Source organism: Scaptodrosophila lebanonensis, unplaced genomic scaffold (genome assembly GCF_003285725.1).
Source record: "Scaptodrosophila lebanonensis strain 11010-0011.00,11010-0021.00 unplaced genomic scaffold, SlebRS2 tig00000080-arrow-pilon, whole genome shotgun sequence".
Lineage (NCBI taxonomy): Eukaryota > Metazoa > Arthropoda > Insecta > Diptera > Drosophilidae > Scaptodrosophila > Scaptodrosophila lebanonensis.
The window spans coordinates 5,527,641-5,549,785 of record NW_022060561.1 but is presented as its reverse complement, the minus strand read 5'-3'; the positions used below and the strand labels follow the sequence as shown (position 1 = coordinate 5,549,785).

Sequence of the window (22,145 nt, the reverse complement as noted above, 5' to 3'; positions counted from 1 at the left end):
GGATTTCAAATAATGTCACATATTTGAAAGAAGGTCATTTTCCTAGTGCATCGTTTTTTCCAGTTTTGAAATTGTCGAATGATTTGCACGATCGACCTATTTACGAACTACTATTTACTGAGAAAAGCAAAAAGACAGACACTGAAAAATTGAAACGTAGTTCCGAAGAACCTGTTTGGATGATATAAATAAAATATATTTAGGAATCATAATATAAATAAACTCGTTGTTTTAAAGTTGCAAATAATAAAAGCAAACTACATCCGTTAAATCTTGAAGCTTTCGGTATATACCGATAAGACGATGTTTGACAAACTGACCCAAGACCTTTGTTGTTATCTCGTGTGATTATTTTTTTAAGTCCAACATCTGCAATCTTCTTATCAACATTTGATGAAGCAGAGGAGGAAAAAAAATATAATGAGAAAGCTACTTGTAATTACGCCTTTACTCGAGGTGTTTAAAGTTTTGTTGTTTATTATTATATTAATTTATATTTGAAATAGAGAAAGTTATACTAGAAGTACAAATGACTAACAAATTTCCATTTAAAATGAAATTGAAATTTTAAAATAAAATTCTCTAAAACAAATTCATTATATTATATATTGGCTCTTTACCGCTCATAAATTTGATTTGAATTTTCTGATCAAAGAAATTGATTTATTTTGTTTAAAAAATGTAAACCACAATATTGTTGAATCGATAGATCAGCAAGATCATCTACATAATAGATAAAAACAATTGAATTGGTTAATTTCCCAATTGAATCGGTCTTTAGCACGGTCAATCGTACGGATTCGATTACAAACCAACATGTAATCGATTTATATTGATTACTCTGATCGGTGCCGGAAGTCCAGTAGCTAGTAGTGTCGTCCCGCTCTATTTCATAGTAAGCATTTCTGATCATTCTCGATTGAAATCAATTGAGCAGTCAGCTGCCGGCATTTCAGAAAGGCCGCCACCAATTAAAAATTCTCACATATAAATAAAAAAGACCATTATAAATAAATAAATAATACAATTGTCTAACAATTTTTTATAATTCTGGACTGTTAGTTAAACCTGCAAATATGGAACAACCTTAATCGCTTATAGAACTTATGAACTTTTTAAGATTTGCACTCTAGCAAGTCAATAGAAAATTGTGGAAATTTTTCATAGAAAATGCAATTGGCTGCTAAGTATTTATATTGGAAAATGTGTGCACAATAGCCGGTGGGTATTTATAGCAGCTTACAAGTTGATAAGAAGACTCTTATCTGTTGGATTTTACACATTAAAAGCCGCATCTCTGTAGCGAGCGAACAAGCGATTAGCAAACAGAAATAGACAAAGATCGTGGCAGAGATCAGCGCGAGATCATTAAGCCAAAATGCAGTCGGTAATCAATTGTTAAACAAGCTGAGTGGGAGAGAATTGGTTTTTGGAAAAACAATGTTTCCAAATAAAATGAATGAAACATGAAACTTATCAAATTTACGAGCCCCACACATCTCAAATGCCCGTGGAAACAAACTGATCTCGTCCAAAGGTCCATAAACGCAAATTTATGAACCATAAAAATACCAAAAGCGACAGGCATATAACAACTATATTTCGTTATTTGTTTAAACAAAAACACGACATATGGAAAAAGTAAATAAATATAAACATAAATTAGAGACTGAAAAAAAAACAGCGAGCATTTTAAATGAAAACCAAAAGTTAAACAGTGTGTGGCACACGATTTTATGGGAATCAAGGTTGCCAAATTACGTCAACACTCACTGATCGAGAACTAAAAATAATCGCAAATCAAAGGCGACGTTTTTGTCTGTTGACGCGTCGGGACGGCAACTTCGACAAACTAACGAGCTAAAGGTGGCGGGGAAAATTAATTGAAAATACAGCAACGTTTCCGCAGCCCATTGCCAAAAAGTAGCAACAGAAGCAATGCCACATTTTCCAGTTTTCATTATACCCTGCAAGCGATGGGTGAATTGGAATACGAAGAAGTTCCAAAAGTGTGCAACAGACAATCAGAGGCGCCGTGAGCGACAGTTGCTGGCTATTATAAAAGCTCATCTGTTTGTCTGTCTGTATGAACATCGATAACTTTTGCATTATAACATCTGAGGATACCAAACTGGGCATGTCGACTTGTCTAATCTATGTGCGAATCAAGTTTATTACAAACCATATATGGTCTCATTATTTTAAATAGCTGCCATAGGAACGATCAGTGTAAGATGATCGGTGAAGAACCAAAGAAATATTTGTTTATGGCAATTTCATAACAACATTTCAAAGATACATTAATTGCCCATAGCACCCTCTCCCTCCCTTTTTTCTAATATTTCATTGATGCACAATTCCATATACTTAGTAACCATTGGTAGCAAAACCTTGTGTGTTTATTATGGTATTTGAAACGAAATTGGTTGCTTTAAAAAAGTATCACTATAATCTCAAGAAAGTTTCCATACTCTCTATTATATAGTACACGTACATCTACCGTACATTCGGTACAAAGAAGAGTCTTAGAAAGAATGAATCTACAATTTGATCAAAATCAGTTAATTATAATCGCTACAATTAGTAAGACAACAGTCTTCTTTGTAAGGAGAATGCAAAGAATTTTTGTACCTATACGTTTTATATAACGCCTAATTAATTTCTCATGTTCGATTAAAATTATTATTATTATTAAATTATTAATTATTAGGAATATGGGTGAAACAACTACTTTATGTAGAAAATGAATGAATGAAATGAAGTTTCATTTAAATCGGTTAGCTATATATTTTTTCGCGTAGCTTTTATAGAACGTAACTGTTATAGAAGCGTCGCTGGAACGATAACCTATTCGTTGTTAAAGATATTGCTCAAATTTAGGTAGCTCTTTGTAGCTACAATTTTTCGGTTTGTTATGATAATGCATATTATTGAAATGAAGTTCTATCTACTATTTCAATAATGCCTTACTATACTGATATTCTGAAGTTTCAGCGTATAATAATGTCGGGAGCGCGCGCTTCTATCGTCTGCTCTCCCTCTCTCTTTTTAGGTTTGCCTTGCATTTTTGTAAACAAATTCATGACACCTGCCCCCGACACACACACTTTTGCACACACATAGAGACAGACAAAGTTCCACCTTTTGGATTGTTCAGTCGAAGTGACGTCGACGCCAAAGCAAGAACAATTGTTTGTTCGGCCGACTATTTATATAAAAGAAAAGGCATTAACATTTTCAGCAAAGGAAATTCCAAATGTTGTGCGTTTTTCTGTGAACTTGCACAGATTGTTGACCGTGTTGGACTTGCGATCAGTGCCGAGCACGATCTCTATATAAATATTTTATTAGCAAGTAGATAAAATTTAGGTGTATCCAACTGTGCGTGTGTGTGTGTGTTTATGTTGACCTTGTTTTAGGCGCTAAGGTGAAAAAGCAGAAAGAAAATATCATGTGGGTGATCTTCTGAGCGCTGCCCTCATTTTAGGTTGGCCTTTAGGTTACTAATAAAATCGGCCAGTTTATGACGGCCATACAAATTGGTGCACTATGGTGGGTGGAAAGGGTTGGGAGAGCGATTGATATGGCCCATTGCTACTATTTAGCTGGTAGGTAGGTGTGATAAGATAGGCGTACTAAAGTGAAAGACATGATAAGGACAATTTAATTAAAGATTAAAGAAAGCTATTTTATACAAATATGTGTGAAGTTTGGAGAATTGGAAAGGCTGTTTATGGCAGAGGATGTGTACAAGAAAATGGTAGTAGATATTGTAAACAGATTTTGATGTAACGTTAAAATTAAAGAAACAAAACAATATTTTTAGTCAGTTATGTATTAATCTGTACAAATAGTTAATATAAGTTGCTCGTATATAACATCTATTATGAACTATAATTAATAAAAAGCAAAATTTGTAATTTGTTTAAAGATTACAAAAAATTTAACCCATTTAACATTCTATTTCAGCTTTTTATGACTTTCGCAAAATTTTGCTGAAGTTCTCGACCACTTCATTCAAATAAATAGTTCGCTTGAAGGTCCCTTAAAATATACCACCATAAATTAGAGGGGAGTCTTCCGAAGAATATTTATTAATTTTCCAGATTACTCTTTTACTGATTTAATTTAAAATGCTGTTCAACAATTTACCAATTTATCAGGAACAATTTCAAAAGTACCGAAAAGGGTATCAGCAATTCTTGACAGCAAAATTTGTGACAAATATGAAACGACTTTCGTCAAGGCTAAGCTTTTTAGCAACTTAAAATTAGCTTATTGTTTGACAAAGTGCTTAAACCAATGTCCAACAGTCATATAGTATTAATGATTTGCACACGGTAGCCGGTTCTATTGTCTGTCCATTCGTAGCTGCTCTCCAGCATGGTGTTTAATGCAATGAGTTCATCATTCTGATTGTGCTCATGCTTACTTAATCGATAAAGCCCATAAATTTTCTATTTGAAGTGTCAGCTCGTAAAATTTCAATTAGCGCTAGTTGCGCTGAGATAACTCATTCAACTGTTTAGGAATTGAGGACTCTAGCACTTGGATCGAAAAACACCAAAGTTTGGCATTAAAATAAAATAATTTTTAAAAGATTACATTAAATTGTAAGTTTTTGAATATTTTTTTATCCAGAAAAATTATAGGAATCACTTTATTTGAACAATTTTTTTCTATATATCTATAGATTAGTTGCTATCATAAATATATTATATTTAATTAATTGACTTGATTTCTCTTATCATTCGGATTTTTATACAAGCTGGATACAGCCTCTGGGGGTTTCTTTGAAAATTATTTTCCAGTAGATTTGTTTTTAATTGTTTAGATTCTAATATTAATTTAATATGGATTTCGAGATTTTGAGAACTAACTGGTTACATATTTGATAAACCCTTTTTCCCCACACGAGTAATTTATTCAGTTTTAATCAAAATATAACTTATACGAGTATTCCAATGAGTTATAGAGTATTCCATAGTTGTTCTGCAGTATTCCCACTTGTTTTCAACTAATTGTTGCACAAATATTTATGGAAAGGCGAAAGAAATGAGTAGCATTTTATTTCATAACCAGTTTCTGGCGGCTGGGAGTTCGTGAGGGGGTCCCAAATGGATGCGTGTGTGTGGGCGACCCCAAGTTAGCAGCGGAAATGGGTGATGGGTTTGCGTGCACACACACACACACACACACATACGCACACTCACAACACACAATGACAGCTGTTTGTCGTAAACAAACTCGCATCAATTGAATGCAACGATCATCGACGTTCGAGCGTTCTCGGCCAGCCCCTCTTAATTGTGAGTGCACATCTATCTATGAGATACATTTTGCGGCAAGTTATTGAAACTGTTTTCGAAGCGGCAAGTGCAACCAATCTTCGTAAGTGCTTTATTGCTCACTGTGGTCGTTTATATAAGAAGTCGCATGTTTGTTTTGAAAAACAATTTGTATGCACTTTGTCAGTGGAAACGCCTGCCAGTAGATTGAATTTATTTATTTTGTAATACGAGATAAGACGGAAAATGCATTTACATAATTCCATCATATTTTGTTTATTGCTTTGTTTGTTTGTTCGTTTGATGTTGTTCAAATATGTCATAATTGTTATAAATTAGATGTCACGTTCTAATTGGTTTTTATTTAGTTTTTACGAAATGTTATCGTTCGTCTTTTTGTTGTTTCTATTTTTATACTCTAACAAGAGGTATTATGGGTTTAGTATGCAGTTTGAATGTTATGGATACGACAGAATATCGTATCGTATGCCGCAGAATATCAAATCGATATGCTAAAACTATATTGTTTACTGGTCTCTGTATTTTACTAAAGTTTTCAGATGGCTTTATTAAATTATAAAGCTGTTGTAGAAAAAAGATGCGTTGATTGTTAGGTTAGGTGGAGATGGCTGGAGGGTGTGCTTTCAATTACCCCGAGGTTTTTGAATTTAGCTGAGATTAGTTCGGAAGGTTTGTCATAGAGCAATTAGACTGCCAAGTGCTTATATGCAGTTATGTTTCTAAGAACTTTGATCTAATGATAAATAAGTTATACTATTTGAATTTCTTAGCATGGAACAATCAGATAATAATAATATAATCATATTCATTTTTAAAGTTTTTAAAATAATTTTAAAATAAAAGTGAAAAAGTTAAAATAAATAGACAATATACAGAAATATTTACTATTATTATTATGAGACATCTGTTACAAAGGAACTAACAGGAACTAACTAGGTTACAAATACATATCTAAAATAAGGTTCTAATATACCTAATATCTTTAATTTAGCACTCACAAACTTCCCTTCTAACGATTAATTCAAAAGATAATTAATAATAATTTATTTATAATTTAGAGTTTCTTCTTTCTTATATTCTTAAAGCTCTGCTTTTCGACTAGGAATTGGGGGAATCATACCAAGCATTTACTGGCTTGCATTTTTGCATAAACTGTTAACTATATGAGAAACAAATTGAATATTCTCTGCGCTTATCATATACAGCAGATAAATTATTTTAATTCTTAGATGAATTTTTAATTATATAAAAATTAACTAAAGTTTAAGTTCAGAAAATGTATTCCTAAACATTCTCATAACCAGAACAGAAGTAAGGACGTTTTTAAAAGATATTGTTGATTTGTTATGAATCAACTTAATTCTCTCCTTTTACGAATTTCACAAATAATGTTATTATACCTGGCAACCAATAGGAAAAAGGATATGCTGTTTTTAGCATGACATTATAGGACACAAATAAAACTGAATATTTATCGCAATGCACTTTGGAAGCCCTTCGCTCAATTCACATAAAAGAACCTTTTTCGTAACGCACTTTGGAAGCCCTCCGTCTAATTCCCATAACAAGAACATGAATTAAATATTATTTCAGGTAAAAAGTATACAAATATTATTTAAGCCCTCTACCATGATTCTCAAGCCTCAGCCGAGGTTATTACTTTTTTGAGTAAATTATCACTCTTTATCGCACTTTGTCTAAAATAAATTTTCCTTCAACGTGTCGGAGACGATTATCCATTATATTAGTTGCTTTTTTGGGGTTATCCTACGTCCAAAGGTGAAATTAACCTATGTCGAAAGAATATATTTGTTGACTTCATAAAATTTGAATTGTGAAACTGATATTATTTTACATATATTTAATGATTTAACTGATTTATTTATTTAAATCTTCCGACTATCATACCTTTGCCATAGCTCTTTGCTGATTCAGACCCGTAATTTATGTCAAAGTATACCAGTATGTGTATTCTTTGACGCTCAAAAGATAATACTTAATATTTCTGCTGTCATCTTTAGCGTTATATGCTTGCTCTCGTTCTTTATATATCTGCTACGCCTACAACATTTGTTCATACGCTACTATATCGTTCATAATCCGCTTGTCTAGCAAATGAATGGCGCTAAAGAAATGTTCTGTGCCTGCTACATTTGGGCTAATTTCCCATTTATCACATTATTTTTACTTGATTTTTCGTTTCGTTATATTAAATAATTAGCATTATAATTAGTTTAAATTAAAATGTTTAAATAGTTGTTGGCTTAGGCATTGAAAAACACATGTCGCAAGTAATGTTTTGAAGATTTAAAGGCATTTTAAATGAGTGACAGTGTTCATTAATTTTTTATTTTTATGTCCCACTCAAAATTAGCTCCAGATATTTTCAAAAAGACATTTTCAGCAAATTCAAATTCAATGGTGGTGGGATGTGTTTAAATAAATATTTGTCTAACATATGTATGGCCGGTTTTTTGTTAGTCTATGCAGTTGAGCTATCTATAGCATTTTTAATACACAAAAGTTTGCTTTAATTAGCATTTTGCATAATTATTTGTATTTTAAAATTATTTATGCGCTCGCTACCGGTACAGAAAATTCAAAAGGTTGTCTTTCATCTTTAAAATGAATAGATTGAGAAATACAACGCTTTATTTTAAATCGACAAACTACAATAACATATGTATATACATACATATATACATAAGTAGGTATATACTTGTATATATATTTTCAGACGCTTGTTTTATTTTATTATAAAGACAGATATTAATTTCTTTTGTACGCAATTCGCAATATCAGAGCCCAATGCACTCAACCGCGTAAACAATTTTCCCACGCTGCAACCTCAGATTTTTCATCAACTTTTTTGTGCAGCACTTTATTTTTATTTTTTTTACGTTATTGTTTATATTTTTCACTTGATTTACTGAATTTTCAGATTGCACTTTACACATTTTAAAAATAAATTTTGTATTTACTTTATTTTGCTGTCGCAATGCTGTCGATTTAAACTTTTAGCTGCAACGCCACTTTATTTTGTCTCATATTTTTTTGTTGTTGCCACAACACTAATATTATTTATTTATATTTTTGTCACACGCGTCACGAGCGTTGCGTTGATACGAACACAACCGAAACGACTGAAATGGAACCCACCAAAACTAACCGTTAGAGTTGGAGAAGACAACAAACCCCAACGAACGTGAGTCGCATGAGCGCCACAAACCGAGAGAGAGAGAGAGAGAGAGCGCCCAGGCGAGAGAGCGGACCAGCAAACAAAAACAAATATCACTCGTACTGCAGAAAATACTGAGCATCAGACGCCAATAAGATGCTCGGTGTTCATTTTATTCGTTTCTGTTGTGTGTTGTGGCTCAGTGGTTGCGTCTGTTGTCTGGCTCCAAATGGCGATGATGACGTTGTGACGACAACAACAACGAAAGAAGCGGAACCGCAAGTAAAAGCCGCAAGTGGGAGGCGCTAGGAAGAGCAAACAAATCAACAAACCGATTGTCATACGTTCTACAGTGGTGCAAACATCATTTCAAATATCAAAATATATTGTAAGTTAATTAAATGAAACAAATGCAATTCTATTAGCATTATCTTTAATAGAATATTTTAAAAGTAGAAAAAACCTTCTTCAATAACACGAAAAAAGACCGGATATATATGTCTTTATTAAACTTATCAAATAGTAACGCATTTATTGAGAAACTGGTCATTAATCATTGAGGGAGAATAACATGAGCAATGACTTAAAAGTGCAATTGAGTGGGTAGAAATATTAAGTACGTTTATTTATGTAATATAGTTGTATACTGTACTAGATACTGTTATACTTGTATATTCATTATACTCTTCATGAGAAAATTATTTATGTTATGATAAACACTTTTCTCAACTTAAAAAATTATTCATAAAATTCTAATACAAAATGGTATCACTTGGATATTATACGTATATATATCTACGATATATAAGACTTTATTCCTATTACTAAAATAGTATGACTTGGTAATTCATTAATAAACTATTCACTCCTCGATCCCCACTGTGCGCGCACTTTTGAAAGCTTTCTAAAATGAAGCTAAGGGCCTTGCATACTTACACTCGATCTGCATAATGATCGTTCACTGAACCTATGTAGATCATAATGATGTGGCGACGTTCGCCAGTTGAAGTGTGCTTCAAACAAGAAACAACGCCAACGACCCTTAAAATAACACAGGAGGCGGACAGACAAAGATCACGGCCTGCCAGAAATATGTACAATATTGTACAACCACAACGATCAGCAGCTATGCCTCCGCCAGTTGTCAAGTTGTCAAGCACTGCACCACAATGCTGCACACTGCACACGCAACCATCAGTGGCGTGTCGAGTGGCACAGTCTGATTGGAGCCATCAATAAAGTGGGCGCACACACTAATGACTGAAAAATTGTTGCACTTAAGAAAATCAAACCAGACAGAGTGGCTGACTCATCCAGTAGTATCTATCTGCTGATGAGTTCGCAGCACATATTTTATTAGTGTTAAATTTATTTATTGAATGGAAATAATTATTTTGTGGTACTACCTTAAATACTCTGTGCGTTTTTTGCCGCGATGTTTTCGGATTTTAGTAAAATACCTTTAGGAATGAGCAATAGACATAGTAATAACATAATTTATATTTGGAAAATTTTACTTAAGTAAAGTTTCTGATATTTACTGACTTAGTTTAATATGTTTAAACTGCACAGCACTGCCGCGTAAAGCACTTCTGCACTTTATTCATAGAAATTAAGTGATAGGCGGTACCACTGTGCGTGGGCGAGCAGTCAGCTGTACATCACAGCGTGCTGCCAACTTGGCCCTAAACTCAAGGCTTCATTTTTTGCACGGCCTTTAATCATATCTTTGGAATTTCTGGAAGCACAGAAATCGGCTCACACACATTTTGTATACATCTATCTAGGTAGCGCATGTTTGTACATATGTATGTGTGCATGTTTATCATTCGACATTAAGAGCAAGCGCAACAGGCAGTAAGCAGCAGAAAATTGTGTCATAAAGAAAATAAAGAACAGTAACAGCAAAAAACTTCGACAGTGGCGACAACACCAACAAGGCAGCTGTTGAGAAGTTTCTGATGACTAAAAAGTGGCGACGAAGACAACGAAAACGAAGCAAGTAAACAAATAAAAAACAAACTAAATTAAGAGTCAAGCAAGCTTTGTTCGCTCAAATCATTAACTATACAGTAAATGTGAGTCCAATGTTCAGCTTGCTCAGCCCGATAAAGAGGATTTATCTACAGCTCTCTGGAAACAAGCCTATAAACCGAATTGCAGCACATCAGAGGCAAACCACACCCAAAAGTTGATATCTTGCAGTTGAGTGCACTATGAATGATTAAAAACGTATGCACAGAAGTCTTGCTGATTCGTTTTGATTTCCAGGAATGCGTATAAATCATAAAAAGCGTGGCAACATAAAAATGCCATCGAGGGTGGATGAGCTTGGGATTTGTCATATGTATTATCGATGGTCTGGCATTGATAAGACGTACTTTATTTGCAATACTGAGAACAAATAATCGCATCTTTGTCATCAAATATTTCCAATTTTTAAAGTAATTAGTAATGGATGCATATTAAGGGGAAATATTTGAATAGTGAATTAAAATTAGCTCAACACATTTAACCATGTTAAGTTAATACAAAAAGTCTTAATAAACAAACAAACATTTTAAAGACCAACGTGGTCAAACCTATCAGTCAACATTGAGCTGCATATTAACGACTGAAATATTGTAGACTTAAAATGTGTAGCAAATAAATGTACGAGGCGATCCCTATCAGCACTGTTTAAAACAAATTCTAAGATAACGCAAAAATTTCAAAGATTACGCACGCTCTTGTTGATTTAACTCATTTAAAACCTTTTAACTATTAGAGCCACGCCATCTAGCGGCCGTTGTCAGGCACTCAGGACGCCAGTACAGAAATGCTAATTATACACAATTGGCTAAAAGAGACGACCTTGAGGCACAGGCCAGGCCTTATAGAGCTTAGCTGGAGCTGTGCCAGCCGCACCCTACAATTAGGTACATCCGAGTATGTGGCTTTGTATGCAAAACACACACACGAAGATGAACAAATGCACTCACCTAAATCATCCATTATGTTGGCTAGTGTAGTGTTGTGTACTGTTGTTGTTCTTGCAGATATTTCAATTGGTATACACAAACGTAGACACGGAACTGTGCGTAGTAAGTAGCAGAATTTCTAATTGAAAAGTCTCAATTGAGCAGCACAAACACACATAAACTTACACGGGAACAGCGGTGAGGCACACACACGTTAGTTAATTAGTGGAATAAATTACAATGGACGCCGTTTAACTAACAAATATTAATCCACGCACACAATTTTCGAGCTGCTTGCTCGCGACATCAACAACGACGAAAAAAGGTTCACGAAGTTTTAACTCTTACCGTCAGCACCGCGTTTGGAATTGAAATTATTTTTGCTGAAATGGCAAGCAGTCAGCGAGTTTTACCCGCAAGTTGGAGACGAGTTTTATATGATTCAGCAGCAGCAGCAAAAAATAACAACAAAATCTACAGCGAGCGCACATAAACAATTCCTACACACATACACACAAATGCGGCGCGTTCAGTAAATCAGCTGTTGTTGGGAACCCCATATCAGGCAGCTTTTAAAAACGAGTCAGAGCAACGATTGCGCGCGAATCGTTAGTTTGAATTTCTAAGTCATACTATTAACCCTTGTTACGATTTGAAAAAGCCATTGGCTTTTATTTCGATTAAGCAGTGTTCTAATTATATATTTTAAATGTGATTGTCTTGCAGCTTACAAAATGCTGCCCGAATCACAAATCACTCTGATAGACATGAACGACGATTGTTTGGATGCCATATTCAAATACTTAACACTGAAAGAACTGATGAGTGTATATGGCGAAACGCATGTACTTATTGATGAGGCTGTAAAGCGTCAGTTTCATAGGTTTCGGCACTTTGAATGCACCATGCGTGAACCACCGAAATATGGCGAGCACAAATTACAGCTGCTTGGACGCTACTTACACAGCATTTTCATAAATGTGGGATACTCTATACAAGCCAGGGATGCTCTGGCCATATTAAAGCCACTCTGCAGAGGTGCAAAGGAAAGTGGGCGTCTACGCGCACTAAAATTACAACATGTTACCTGGACTTCCGAATACGTAGATGTAATCTTATTAGTGGCTAATTCATTGCGTCTGCTTGACGTGAGCAGATGTGCATTTTCTGTTACACAGCTAATGAGCGTTTTAAATTCGGCTCCAAAGTTACATACTCTAAAGATGGTTAGCATATTAAAGACTACAGACGAAGAATTTTCGGAAGAAGAATTGTTGCAACAAGTGCGCTGCCTTATAGTAATTAACCAGCCCTTACTGCCGCCCTCACATCCACCAAGCATTCTCTCCCAGTTGGCCGAAAAGCATAAAGTTAGCATAATTTTCTATACATTTCCACACTGCGACTCTTTTACAACGTATGGACCTTCTCTAATTATGCGTCCGATGGCCATGTGGCACTATGAGTATTTCAAAGATGAATTATAAGCTTTATTTTATAAAAATAAATATGGAATAACATTTTTTATGAATAAAGTTTTAATAAATAAATACTTTATATTATAATTTGTTGAACATAAACTTTTTTTTTTTTAAACACCATATTACGTCCCCTAAAGTCTAATTAAATAAATAATAAAATAGTATAGAGTAATTTTAATTTCTAAACACAAATTTTTTATTTTTGTTAAATACAAAGTTCTTAAGGTAAACTTAAAAGCTATTAGAATATTTAGCTTCGGCTGCTGAGGCCTTTAGCTACAAACACAAAATTTCATAGCATCAAGCTATTAAGCTGCACCACACGGTTGCTTTGATTGACACAGCTGCTTTGTTTACTTATTTTTTGTTGTCAACACGCCGGCTTCTCATTGCATTTTTTGCATAAATTCTGACGCACGTAAATATTTCACTAATTGTGAAATAAATAAAAAATCGATTTGCATTTCGGCTTTTAATACTTTTTAGATAGTTGTAATTAATAAAACAATCGCAGGTCGGTCAAAATGGTTGTCCGCCCGTACAACGATGAGTTAAAGTATTTGGAAAAAATCAGTGACCACTGCTGGCGCATCAAGAAAGGATTCCAGCCCAACATGAATGTGGAGGGCTGCTTCTACGTGAACAGCCGGTTGGAGCAGCTCATGTTGGAGGAGCTAAAAAATGCTTGCCGTCCGGGAGCTGTAGGTGGCTTTCTGCCTGGAGTTAAGCAAATTGCAAATGTGGCCGCACTTCCCGGTATAGTTGGACGCTCAATTGGCCTGCCCGATATTCACTCAGGTTATGGCTTCGCTATTGGCAACATGGCAGCATTCGACATGGATGATCCGCTGTCTGTGGTCAGTCCCGGTGGTGTTGGGTTCGATATCAACTGTGGTGTGCGTTTGCTTCGCACAAATCTGTACGAGAAAGATGTGCAACCGGTAAAGGAGCAGCTAACACAGTCGCTCTTCGACCATATACCAGTGGGTGTAGGCTCCAAGGGTATTATACCCATGAATGCCCGTGATCTGGAGGAGGCGCTGGAAATGGGCATGGACTGGTCATTGCGTGAGGGCTACGTCTGGGCGGAAGACAAGGAGCATTGCGAGGAGTATGGTCGAATGCTGAGTGCCGATCCTGCCAAGGTCAGTTCGCGTGCCAAGAAACGTGGACTTCCACAACTGGGCACATTGGGTGCCGGCAACCATTATGCTGAAATCCAAGTGGTCGATGAGATCTTTGACAAATGGAGTTCCAGCAAAATGGGTATTGAGGAGAAGGGCCAAGTTGTGGTCATGATTCACTCTGGCAGTCGTGGCTTTGGTCACCAAGTGGCCACAGATGCCCTGGTAGAGATGGAGAAGGCCATGAAACGAGACAAAATCGAGACTAACGATCGCCAGCTGGCCTGCGCACGAATCCATTCTGTCGAAGGACAGAATTATCTAAAGGCCATGGCGGCTGCTGCCAACTTTGCTTGGGTGAATCGCAGCTCAATGACGTTTCTGACACGTCAAGCATTTGCCAAAATGTTTAACACCACACCGGACGATCTGGACATGCACGTCATCTACGATGTATCGCATAACATAGCCAAGGTGGAGAATCACATTGTGGATGGAAAGGAGCGCCAGCTACTTGTGCACCGTAAGGGCTCTACGCGCGCTTTTCCTCCTCATCATCCTTTGATTCCTGTCGATTATCAATTGACTGGACAGCCCGTGCTAGTTGGAGGCACCATGGGAACTTGCAGTTACGTGCTAACAGGCACAGAACAGGGCATGCAGGAGACATTTGGCAGTACTTGCCATGGCGCAGTAAATAATTACATAGATATCATTCATATGCTAAGTATTTTGTGAATGTATTTTTTTCTAGGGTCGAGCCTTGTCACGTGCCAAATCGCGCCGCAATATCGACTATAAGCAGGTACTAGGCAAACTCGAAGAAATGGGCATTTCCATACGAGTCGCCTCACCCAAGCTGGTCATGGAGGAGGCACCCGAATCATACAAGGACGTGACGGATGTTGTGGACACCTGTCATGCGGCAGGCATAAGCAAGAAGTGCATAAAACTGCGTCCCATTGCAGTGATTAAGGGCTAGAACATAAATGATATAAAGAATGAACTGTAATTGAATTATATATTAATTTGTTTTGCTTGGGAGTAAACGACGATGATAGATGAAATGTTTGATTTTTATTAATATTGCTGGCACATAACTTATAAAAATATCTGATTGTTCGTCTACCGCTTTGCTGATGAAACTGACATCGGCAGTTTTGTAATTTGAATCAATAATAAATATGCATTTAAAGGCCCCATAGAAATAAAATATTAGGAGATTAAAGAAATTAAAAAGTTTTGGCGCCATTGTATTGCTGTCAAAGTACTCATGAGTACAAGAAATAATAATTAAGAGCATTACCCAACACTGATGTTGGCTTCATCAACAGTTTTCTAGCTGTTGTTTTTAGTTGTCAGCTGAGCGGCCTTCTTATTGGACCTGTGTGCGGCGCGTTCTTTCACGGTCGTTTAATTGCCTTTTAATTGTTTTCATTTGAAAAGTGCATTTCAATTGTATTGGATAATTATAAAAAATAAACAACTAGTGCATGCAAAAATAGTCGCGCATAACTGATAGTACGTTCAGTGCAATTTGTAATTTTTATTTGACAGCGAAAACATTTCAATTGATGGCACTACACGCCAGACAATGTTTTAATTCGTAATTATTTACTATCTCTGGGAAAATACAATAGGCTGCGCAGTTAACCAAAATTCCTAGTGCGGGCGTTAATAAAACTATTACCACAAAAATGGAAAATATGCGCCCACCGCAAAAGTCCGTCCTATTGAAGGTACGTACACAGAAATATACTTATTAAATATATTCTGTGTTTAATACATTTCCTATTTAATGGATTCCGTTTCATTTCATGTAAATGAAGGTCGTTATATTGGGCGATGGGGGTGTTGGTAAGTCCTGCCTTATGAATCGCTTCGTTTCGAATCGTTACGATGAAAACAATTTCCACACCATTGGCGTAGAGTTCATGAACAAGGACATTGTTGTGGATGGCGAGAAATATACCTTACAGGCAAGTATTGTTTTTGTAGAGGGGGGAAGAGGGGGAAACTAACACGCACACATGTCCACTGATAGGTAGCTCTATTCATGTGTCTATTTCGAGTGTCATTGAGACTAGGGTATGGCACTATAGTATCAAGAATGCGATATATGTACATACTATAAGTAGTTGTGAGAGTTCTTCCGTCTCGCGCTTGTAAATTAAACTTACGTTTGTGGCTTTTTCGCAGTGACTATTTTTCTATTCTTTTTACAAACTAAACTTAATGACTTTATCAGCCGCCTGCTTGATAATCTCCCACTATAGTTAATTGATCCCATATACTCGTACATTAATCTCATATATTGCCAAATCGTGCTATTAATCCAGTTACATTAAAATTCAACAGCAAAACAAAACGCTGTCAATTGAAGCGCATTTCCACCTGCATACGTTTTTATTGTTCACTCTACCATGCGATGAGCAGAGCGCACAGTTCTATAAAAAGGTTTTGTCAAGTAGTTACAAAAATAATAGTATTGTTAAAACAAAATTTAAAAAAAACTGGGTAATTTTTGGAAATTTCGATTTAATATTTCTTAAAAAAGGGGAACCACATTTATTGTATTATTAAATTATGAAATTATTCATACATTTTGGATCAGGTTGATCTTATCATGAAGCACATTTATGAAAATATATCAGAATTTGAACAATATCAATCCCTTCACCCAATATACATACAAGTGAGAATCCTGAATAACTTTTTACAATTAGTTGAAAAAGGCCTTATCATACCAACTTTTCTAAAAATGTAGCAGCATCATCGTATACCTCGTATATAGGAATGAATGGCTGAAGAGTTTATTAAATTAACTATTCCCTTTGAATGCAATTCATTTTTTGCGAAATTAAGTTTTAAAAAAGTTTATTATAGCGCTAGGTAATCTTTTGTTAAAATAGTATTGCCAAAATAGCTTTATCTGTACTCCTATGTGGTCGTTTCTGATAAATATTTGATCAAATATTTATAAGCTTAACATATCTAACGAGTAAACGTTAAAATCGTGCCTGTCTGACTCTGGAATACCTTGTATAAATTTTTTTCATCGCTACATCCTTCAAACTTAAATCAAGTGCCATGTTCAAAACGTGTTCAGATATCATACAAATTAAAGAATGATTTTTTGATATTAGCGCAATAGTTTTAGAACCCTTCATTGCAAGTAGTACTTGGTTAATATAATACTATAAATATAGTTTGTAAATAAAGTTTATAATTAGCAATTTATGGATTAGTTCGTGTTTGAGGATTGAAAAATTACTCACTTTAATAATAATGTTTTCATATTCTCTAATAAAAAAACCCCCTTTCCAAATAGATAATAATATTTATGACCTAACATAGTTGTCTCCTCAAATTCTCGTACGGACATACCAATTTTGAGATCAATTAACTGAAATGTACTCTTAAATTTGCAAAATCCCGCAATCAAAGCGGCACTAAACAACAAAAATAACAACAACCGCTCGTTCAACAAATAAAACAATGCTGAGGCATTATTTCCGAACGATGTGGGAAACGCAACGCTACGTAGATTGAGTTGAGCATTTGAGTTCATTTTTGATATTGACTCAGAAAGTCAGAAAGCAGGAACTTGCATAATCTTGTCTCTCTGTCTTTATCTCGACGTGGGCTTTTCTAACAAAGTTCACCCTCGCTTGGCAGCTACTCGACATCGTAGTAGTGCCTCATCACGTTCATTTCCTTTGCATTTTTTTTTTTTTTTGCTTACTAAGAATGCACTCGTTTATGTTCATAGTTGGTTCACATTTTCATTTCAATTTTCCCCTTCGAGCAACTTTCAATGCTGATGAATATGCAATTGGCAGCTCGATGAGTAAACCAAATGACATAATTGGCATTCGGAATAATGTTTATCAATTATTTAGGTATTATACATGTGAGCACAACTATTGAGCAATTAGTTCGAAAGATCCCTCAAACAAAATCACCTAAAATGCTTGTTATTATGACTCACTGGTTAGTTTGTAGGCTTTTGGTTTCCTCTTCAAGCCAGAAAAAATTATGCCATGGTTCGTTGGTTTGGAACTGGTTTTGTAAAAGAAGAAGAAAACCCAAGCGGTGTATTGTTTTCTCCCCCAAGCCGGGTTCTACGGGCTTGCAACATGAATTTAAATGGGAATTTAAATTGGGGAGGGCTTGAAAGCTGAATTTTAAACTCATTCCGGGGCACTAAAAAATTTACGCATGCAACTAACGGCACATTTGAGGCGTGCAACATATTGAGATTATGCTTGTTTTATCCATCACGATTCCAAGGGCCTAGTAGAGCTGCTTCAAAGACTTCGTCGAAAATGCAACAAACGTTTGCTTTGTAACATCTTTAACGAGCTGTAATTATTTAGCTATTCAACGACCTAGAAAAGCTGATTCGAAGGCAGAAACCAGCAATAGAAAAACGTTCTTTCAATGAAATGATTTCCGGAACACTGAATGACGAATTTTTTACAAAAATATTTTGCAGAATTGATTGTCTTTGCTCAATAATTAAATATATTTACAATTTTCTTACACCAGTAGGTCCGGTAAAATGTTGCACACATTTTGTTTGTTCATATGAGCATTGTAATCTTAACTTGAATTAATTTTAAATGATCTACGAATTTTAAAAATTAAGCTTATACAAAACCAATATTTATGAATCAGCTTTCTTCTCGAACCAATTGTTCCCATAGTAACCAAAACAAAAAAAGTTTTTCAACTGAAACAGTAGTTTACTTTAAAAGAGATAAATAAAATAAATGAGATAGATGTACAAATATAGTAATAATGCAATATTTGATTTATTATATTTTGATTTAATTTTAAAATATTCATCAAGATTCTGACGATATAAAGAAACCATATAAGGACCAGCCTGAAAACCGTTTTCCAAGTTTTATGAGCTTGGTTATAGTGCCTTGAATACATATTTAGCCGTAAATAGGTTTTATTTAAATTTTCCAAACAGCTACATTTTGTGAGCAGCATTTTTATGTTTAGAGAAATACATTTTTATTTACTTGTTTTACGGTATTATTTGTCGATACAAAGAAAAAATTAAATTTTTTTTCAAATATCTTAAAAAATAATATAATATAAATATATAATTTGCGTAATTTTTAAAACTAATCACAATCATAGCTCTTTCAAGAATACGCAAATAATAAAAGAGCTTCTCCATTCAAAAAGAATTTCTTAAACAAATTTTAATACAATAAAACGGAACTGGCTCTTATCTCTAGAAATTGTCCTCTCTACATATACATATGCATCTGGGCTACCTAGATCTCTAGTGTGTTGGTAGAACAATATTTATTTGGAGATATTTTTTTCTGACACATACAGGTACACCTGTCTGTTCAAATGCTCTTGACATTATTCGCATATGTATGTGCATATATGGTATATGCAAGTATATTGTATATATAGTTCCGTTCCACATTCATTTTAAAGTCTTTGAAAGCCCAATGTTTACTTTCGGATGCTTCTGCTCGTTGTTGGTTCCATTATCAGCGCTACTTTATCAGTCGGTCTTCTAGCTAGGGCTTTACGCAATTTTTTGGCTCAGAAATATTTACTTATTTCGGGGTGTGACGCCAGAAAGCATTCACGTCATGTTTGCTAACCTTTTGTGGCGCTAATTAACTGCTTGTAATATTTCAAAAAGTGTGATCTTTTCAAATGTTTATCGAGCAGTGTAGTGACTAATATGGCAATAATAATAATCATACGACTGCGAACATTTAGGAATTTCAATTCTGGGGTCATCTTGCTGCATTCATAGTCAACAAAGCACATATATATAAATAACTAAAAATAAAAATTTCATCAATCAAGATTTGTTTTTTAAAACATAGGTCAAACGAGTTCACTGATAAGCACGCCTGTTCTATTTTCCGACTTCAATTAACAAGAAAATAAATGCACTTTAATCTGATAGCTTAGCAATTTCCAATTCTCCTAATTTTGTTCGAATTTGGAAACGGGACCGTACCTCTTTAACATGATTTTAATATTCTTAATGCTTGTAAAATCTTTACTGAATAATTGTATGCTTTCATTTTAAATGGCTTAAGTACACCTACTCGGCAAAATATTAACGAAATTCATGATATGTTAATAATTTTCAAACTCCTGGAAACAATAAATTTCTGTAGGTTTCATCAAAAATTTTTTGAATAAACCTACTTTATTTACAATTTATAACTCAAAATTAAGTTATATTTGAATTTTTGAAGAAAAACTTGATATACATAGATATGCTTATTATTCGTTCACATACTTAGTAGCAGCTCTAATCCATAGTTATTCGTTTTCTATAAAATTCTGACATTTAAATGAATAATTTAACACAATTTCATATCTTAAGTAAAAATAAATACATTAGAATCATGATTAATTCAAGTTGCAATAAAATGAATAGAATTTAAATTATTAATTATAAACCAAACCATTGGAATTATGAAGTTAAAGAAGCATTATATCATATTTAAATCCTTTGAATCTGTTTTATTATAATTTAATTAAAATGAAAATAAATTTATAATTGTTATTTCTTAAAATATATTGTAGTTACTATAATTATTATGTTTATAGACGGTGATATAATTAATAATGAAGATTCTTTTTTTGAGTCTATTCCAGAACCCCCGTACATCACAATAACTAATCCAACTTTTATGAATCCTTAATAACTCCCTTTCTCTGGCCTTTTCAGATCTGGGATACAGCAGGTCAGGAGCGCTTTTGGGCCTTACGCACACCTTTCTATCGTGGCTCGGACATCTGTCTGCTGTGCTATGCTCTGAACGATCGTGAAAGTCTGCGCCATCTGAAACGTTGGCGCGACGAGTTCTTACAGTTTGCGGATGTTAAGCCCGAGAAGTTTCCGTTTATTGTTGTGGGCAATAAGGTGAGTGCGAGCCGATAAAATGAAAATGTGATTAAACGACACATTAAAAGACCATTTCTTGTGCCCCGCAGAACGACCTGAGGCATGAAATTAATCCCGCAGAGGTACAACAATGGTGCACGGACCAAAACATAGCCATACATATAGATACCTCATCCAAGGCGGCCACAAATGTAACCGATGCCTTCGTCCTGGCCGTGCAGCGATGGAAGCACTTGGAACGCGTCGCAGAGGCAGAGCTCCGCCAAGACGGCGAGACCATTGATTTAACACGACCCGTCCGTCTCCTGCAGAAACGCGTTTGCTGCACGGGTGGCGGTGGCGGCGATGGGGGCACGAATGGCGCCGATTATGACGACAATGATGCGCACTTTGCAGATTCCGCCATGCGGGCCCCAACATTTAAGACGCGACAGTTGTTTGGACAGCAACGCAAAGCCACAAAGGCGCCAAAGACCAATTACCAACTATAAGCACTGTGCGGCAGGGTGTGAGTGTGTGTGTGAGGCTGCCGGCATTAACTACTTACCTTACTCTAAGATAAGTCTCGTTTGTAGCTGTTAATTGCATTCTTGACGATGTGATGAACCAAATAACGGGTGCAATCAACAATATATACGAAACACATTTTAAAACCCACAACTTAAATGTTGTATAACAGCTTCTAAAAGCAGTTACGATTATAGCCGTTAAAGAAAAGTCTCCAATACTTGCAAAACTTGTATAACAGATTTTGAAGACAGAAAAAAGATAAATATATCTGTATAATAGATAATGCACAGAATGTTGTATAACAACTGGTGTTGTTTAACAGCTTGTAATACCAGCTTAGGGTGTACAATTTTTTTATTAAAAAATAAAAAAAATAATCGCGTGAGATAGGAAGAGGCTAACTAAAATACTCCACACTGTTTTATAACAGCTTCTAAAGCCAGATAAGAGTATACGAGATAACGGTTTTTGTACTAAAGCTTTCAAAGATGAATTGTATAAGAGCCAAAGGAAGTGCTGATACTGCTGCAAAACTATATAAGTAGGTACATCTCTTCAACCATTGTCGGACACATAATCTTAAAACATGTCTGTGTTATTTTGCAAGTGAATTGGAGCTCTTCCAATATTTCAATTTAAATTTGCCATTCGTTTTTATTGCAGTATATATTCT

General features: G+C 35.0%; 4 protein-coding genes across 4 annotated transcripts in view; 3 read left to right on the top strand and 1 right to left on the bottom strand.

Annotated features, from left to right (window-relative positions):
• The window catches only part of LOC115626213 (leupaxin), a 56,211-nt gene extending 44,374 nt beyond the window's left edge, over positions 1–11,837 (bottom strand). The window contains exon 1 of the mRNA XM_030521507.1: positions 11,469–11,837. Within this exon, the coding sequence (XP_030377367.1) occupies positions 11,469–11,481 (13 nt within the window). The 5' untranslated portion in view covers positions 11,482–11,837. The remainder of the gene's footprint in view (positions 1–11,468) is intronic.
• On the top strand, positions 8,707–12,934 carry LOC115626104. The gene is made up of 2 exons (XM_030521357.1): positions 8,707–8,875; positions 12,174–12,934. Exon 2 carries the CDS (start codon positions 12,182–12,184, stop codon positions 12,932–12,934), a length of 753 nt encoding a protein of 250 aa, XP_030377217.1. The 5' UTR covers positions 8,707–8,875; positions 12,174–12,181.
• Positions 12,935–13,305: 371 nt separating this feature from the next.
• Positions 13,306–15,119, top strand: LOC115625870 (tRNA-splicing ligase RtcB homolog). The gene is made up of 2 exons (XM_030521080.1): positions 13,306–14,745; positions 14,807–15,119. Exons 1-2 carry the CDS (start codon positions 13,453–13,455, stop codon positions 15,032–15,034), a joined length of 1,521 nt encoding a protein of 506 aa, XP_030376940.1. The 5' UTR covers positions 13,306–13,452; the 3' UTR covers positions 15,035–15,119.
• A 320-nt stretch (positions 15,120–15,439) lies between these two features.
• On the top strand, positions 15,440–21,881 carry LOC115625762 (ras-related protein Rab-9A). The gene is made up of 4 exons (XM_030520923.1): positions 15,440–15,791; positions 15,882–16,031; positions 20,786–20,980; positions 21,052–21,881. Exons 1-4 carry the CDS (start codon positions 15,750–15,752, stop codon positions 21,451–21,453), a joined length of 789 nt encoding a protein of 262 aa, XP_030376783.1. The 5' UTR covers positions 15,440–15,749; the 3' UTR covers positions 21,454–21,881.
• The last annotated feature ends 264 nt before the right edge of the window (positions 21,882–22,145 follow it).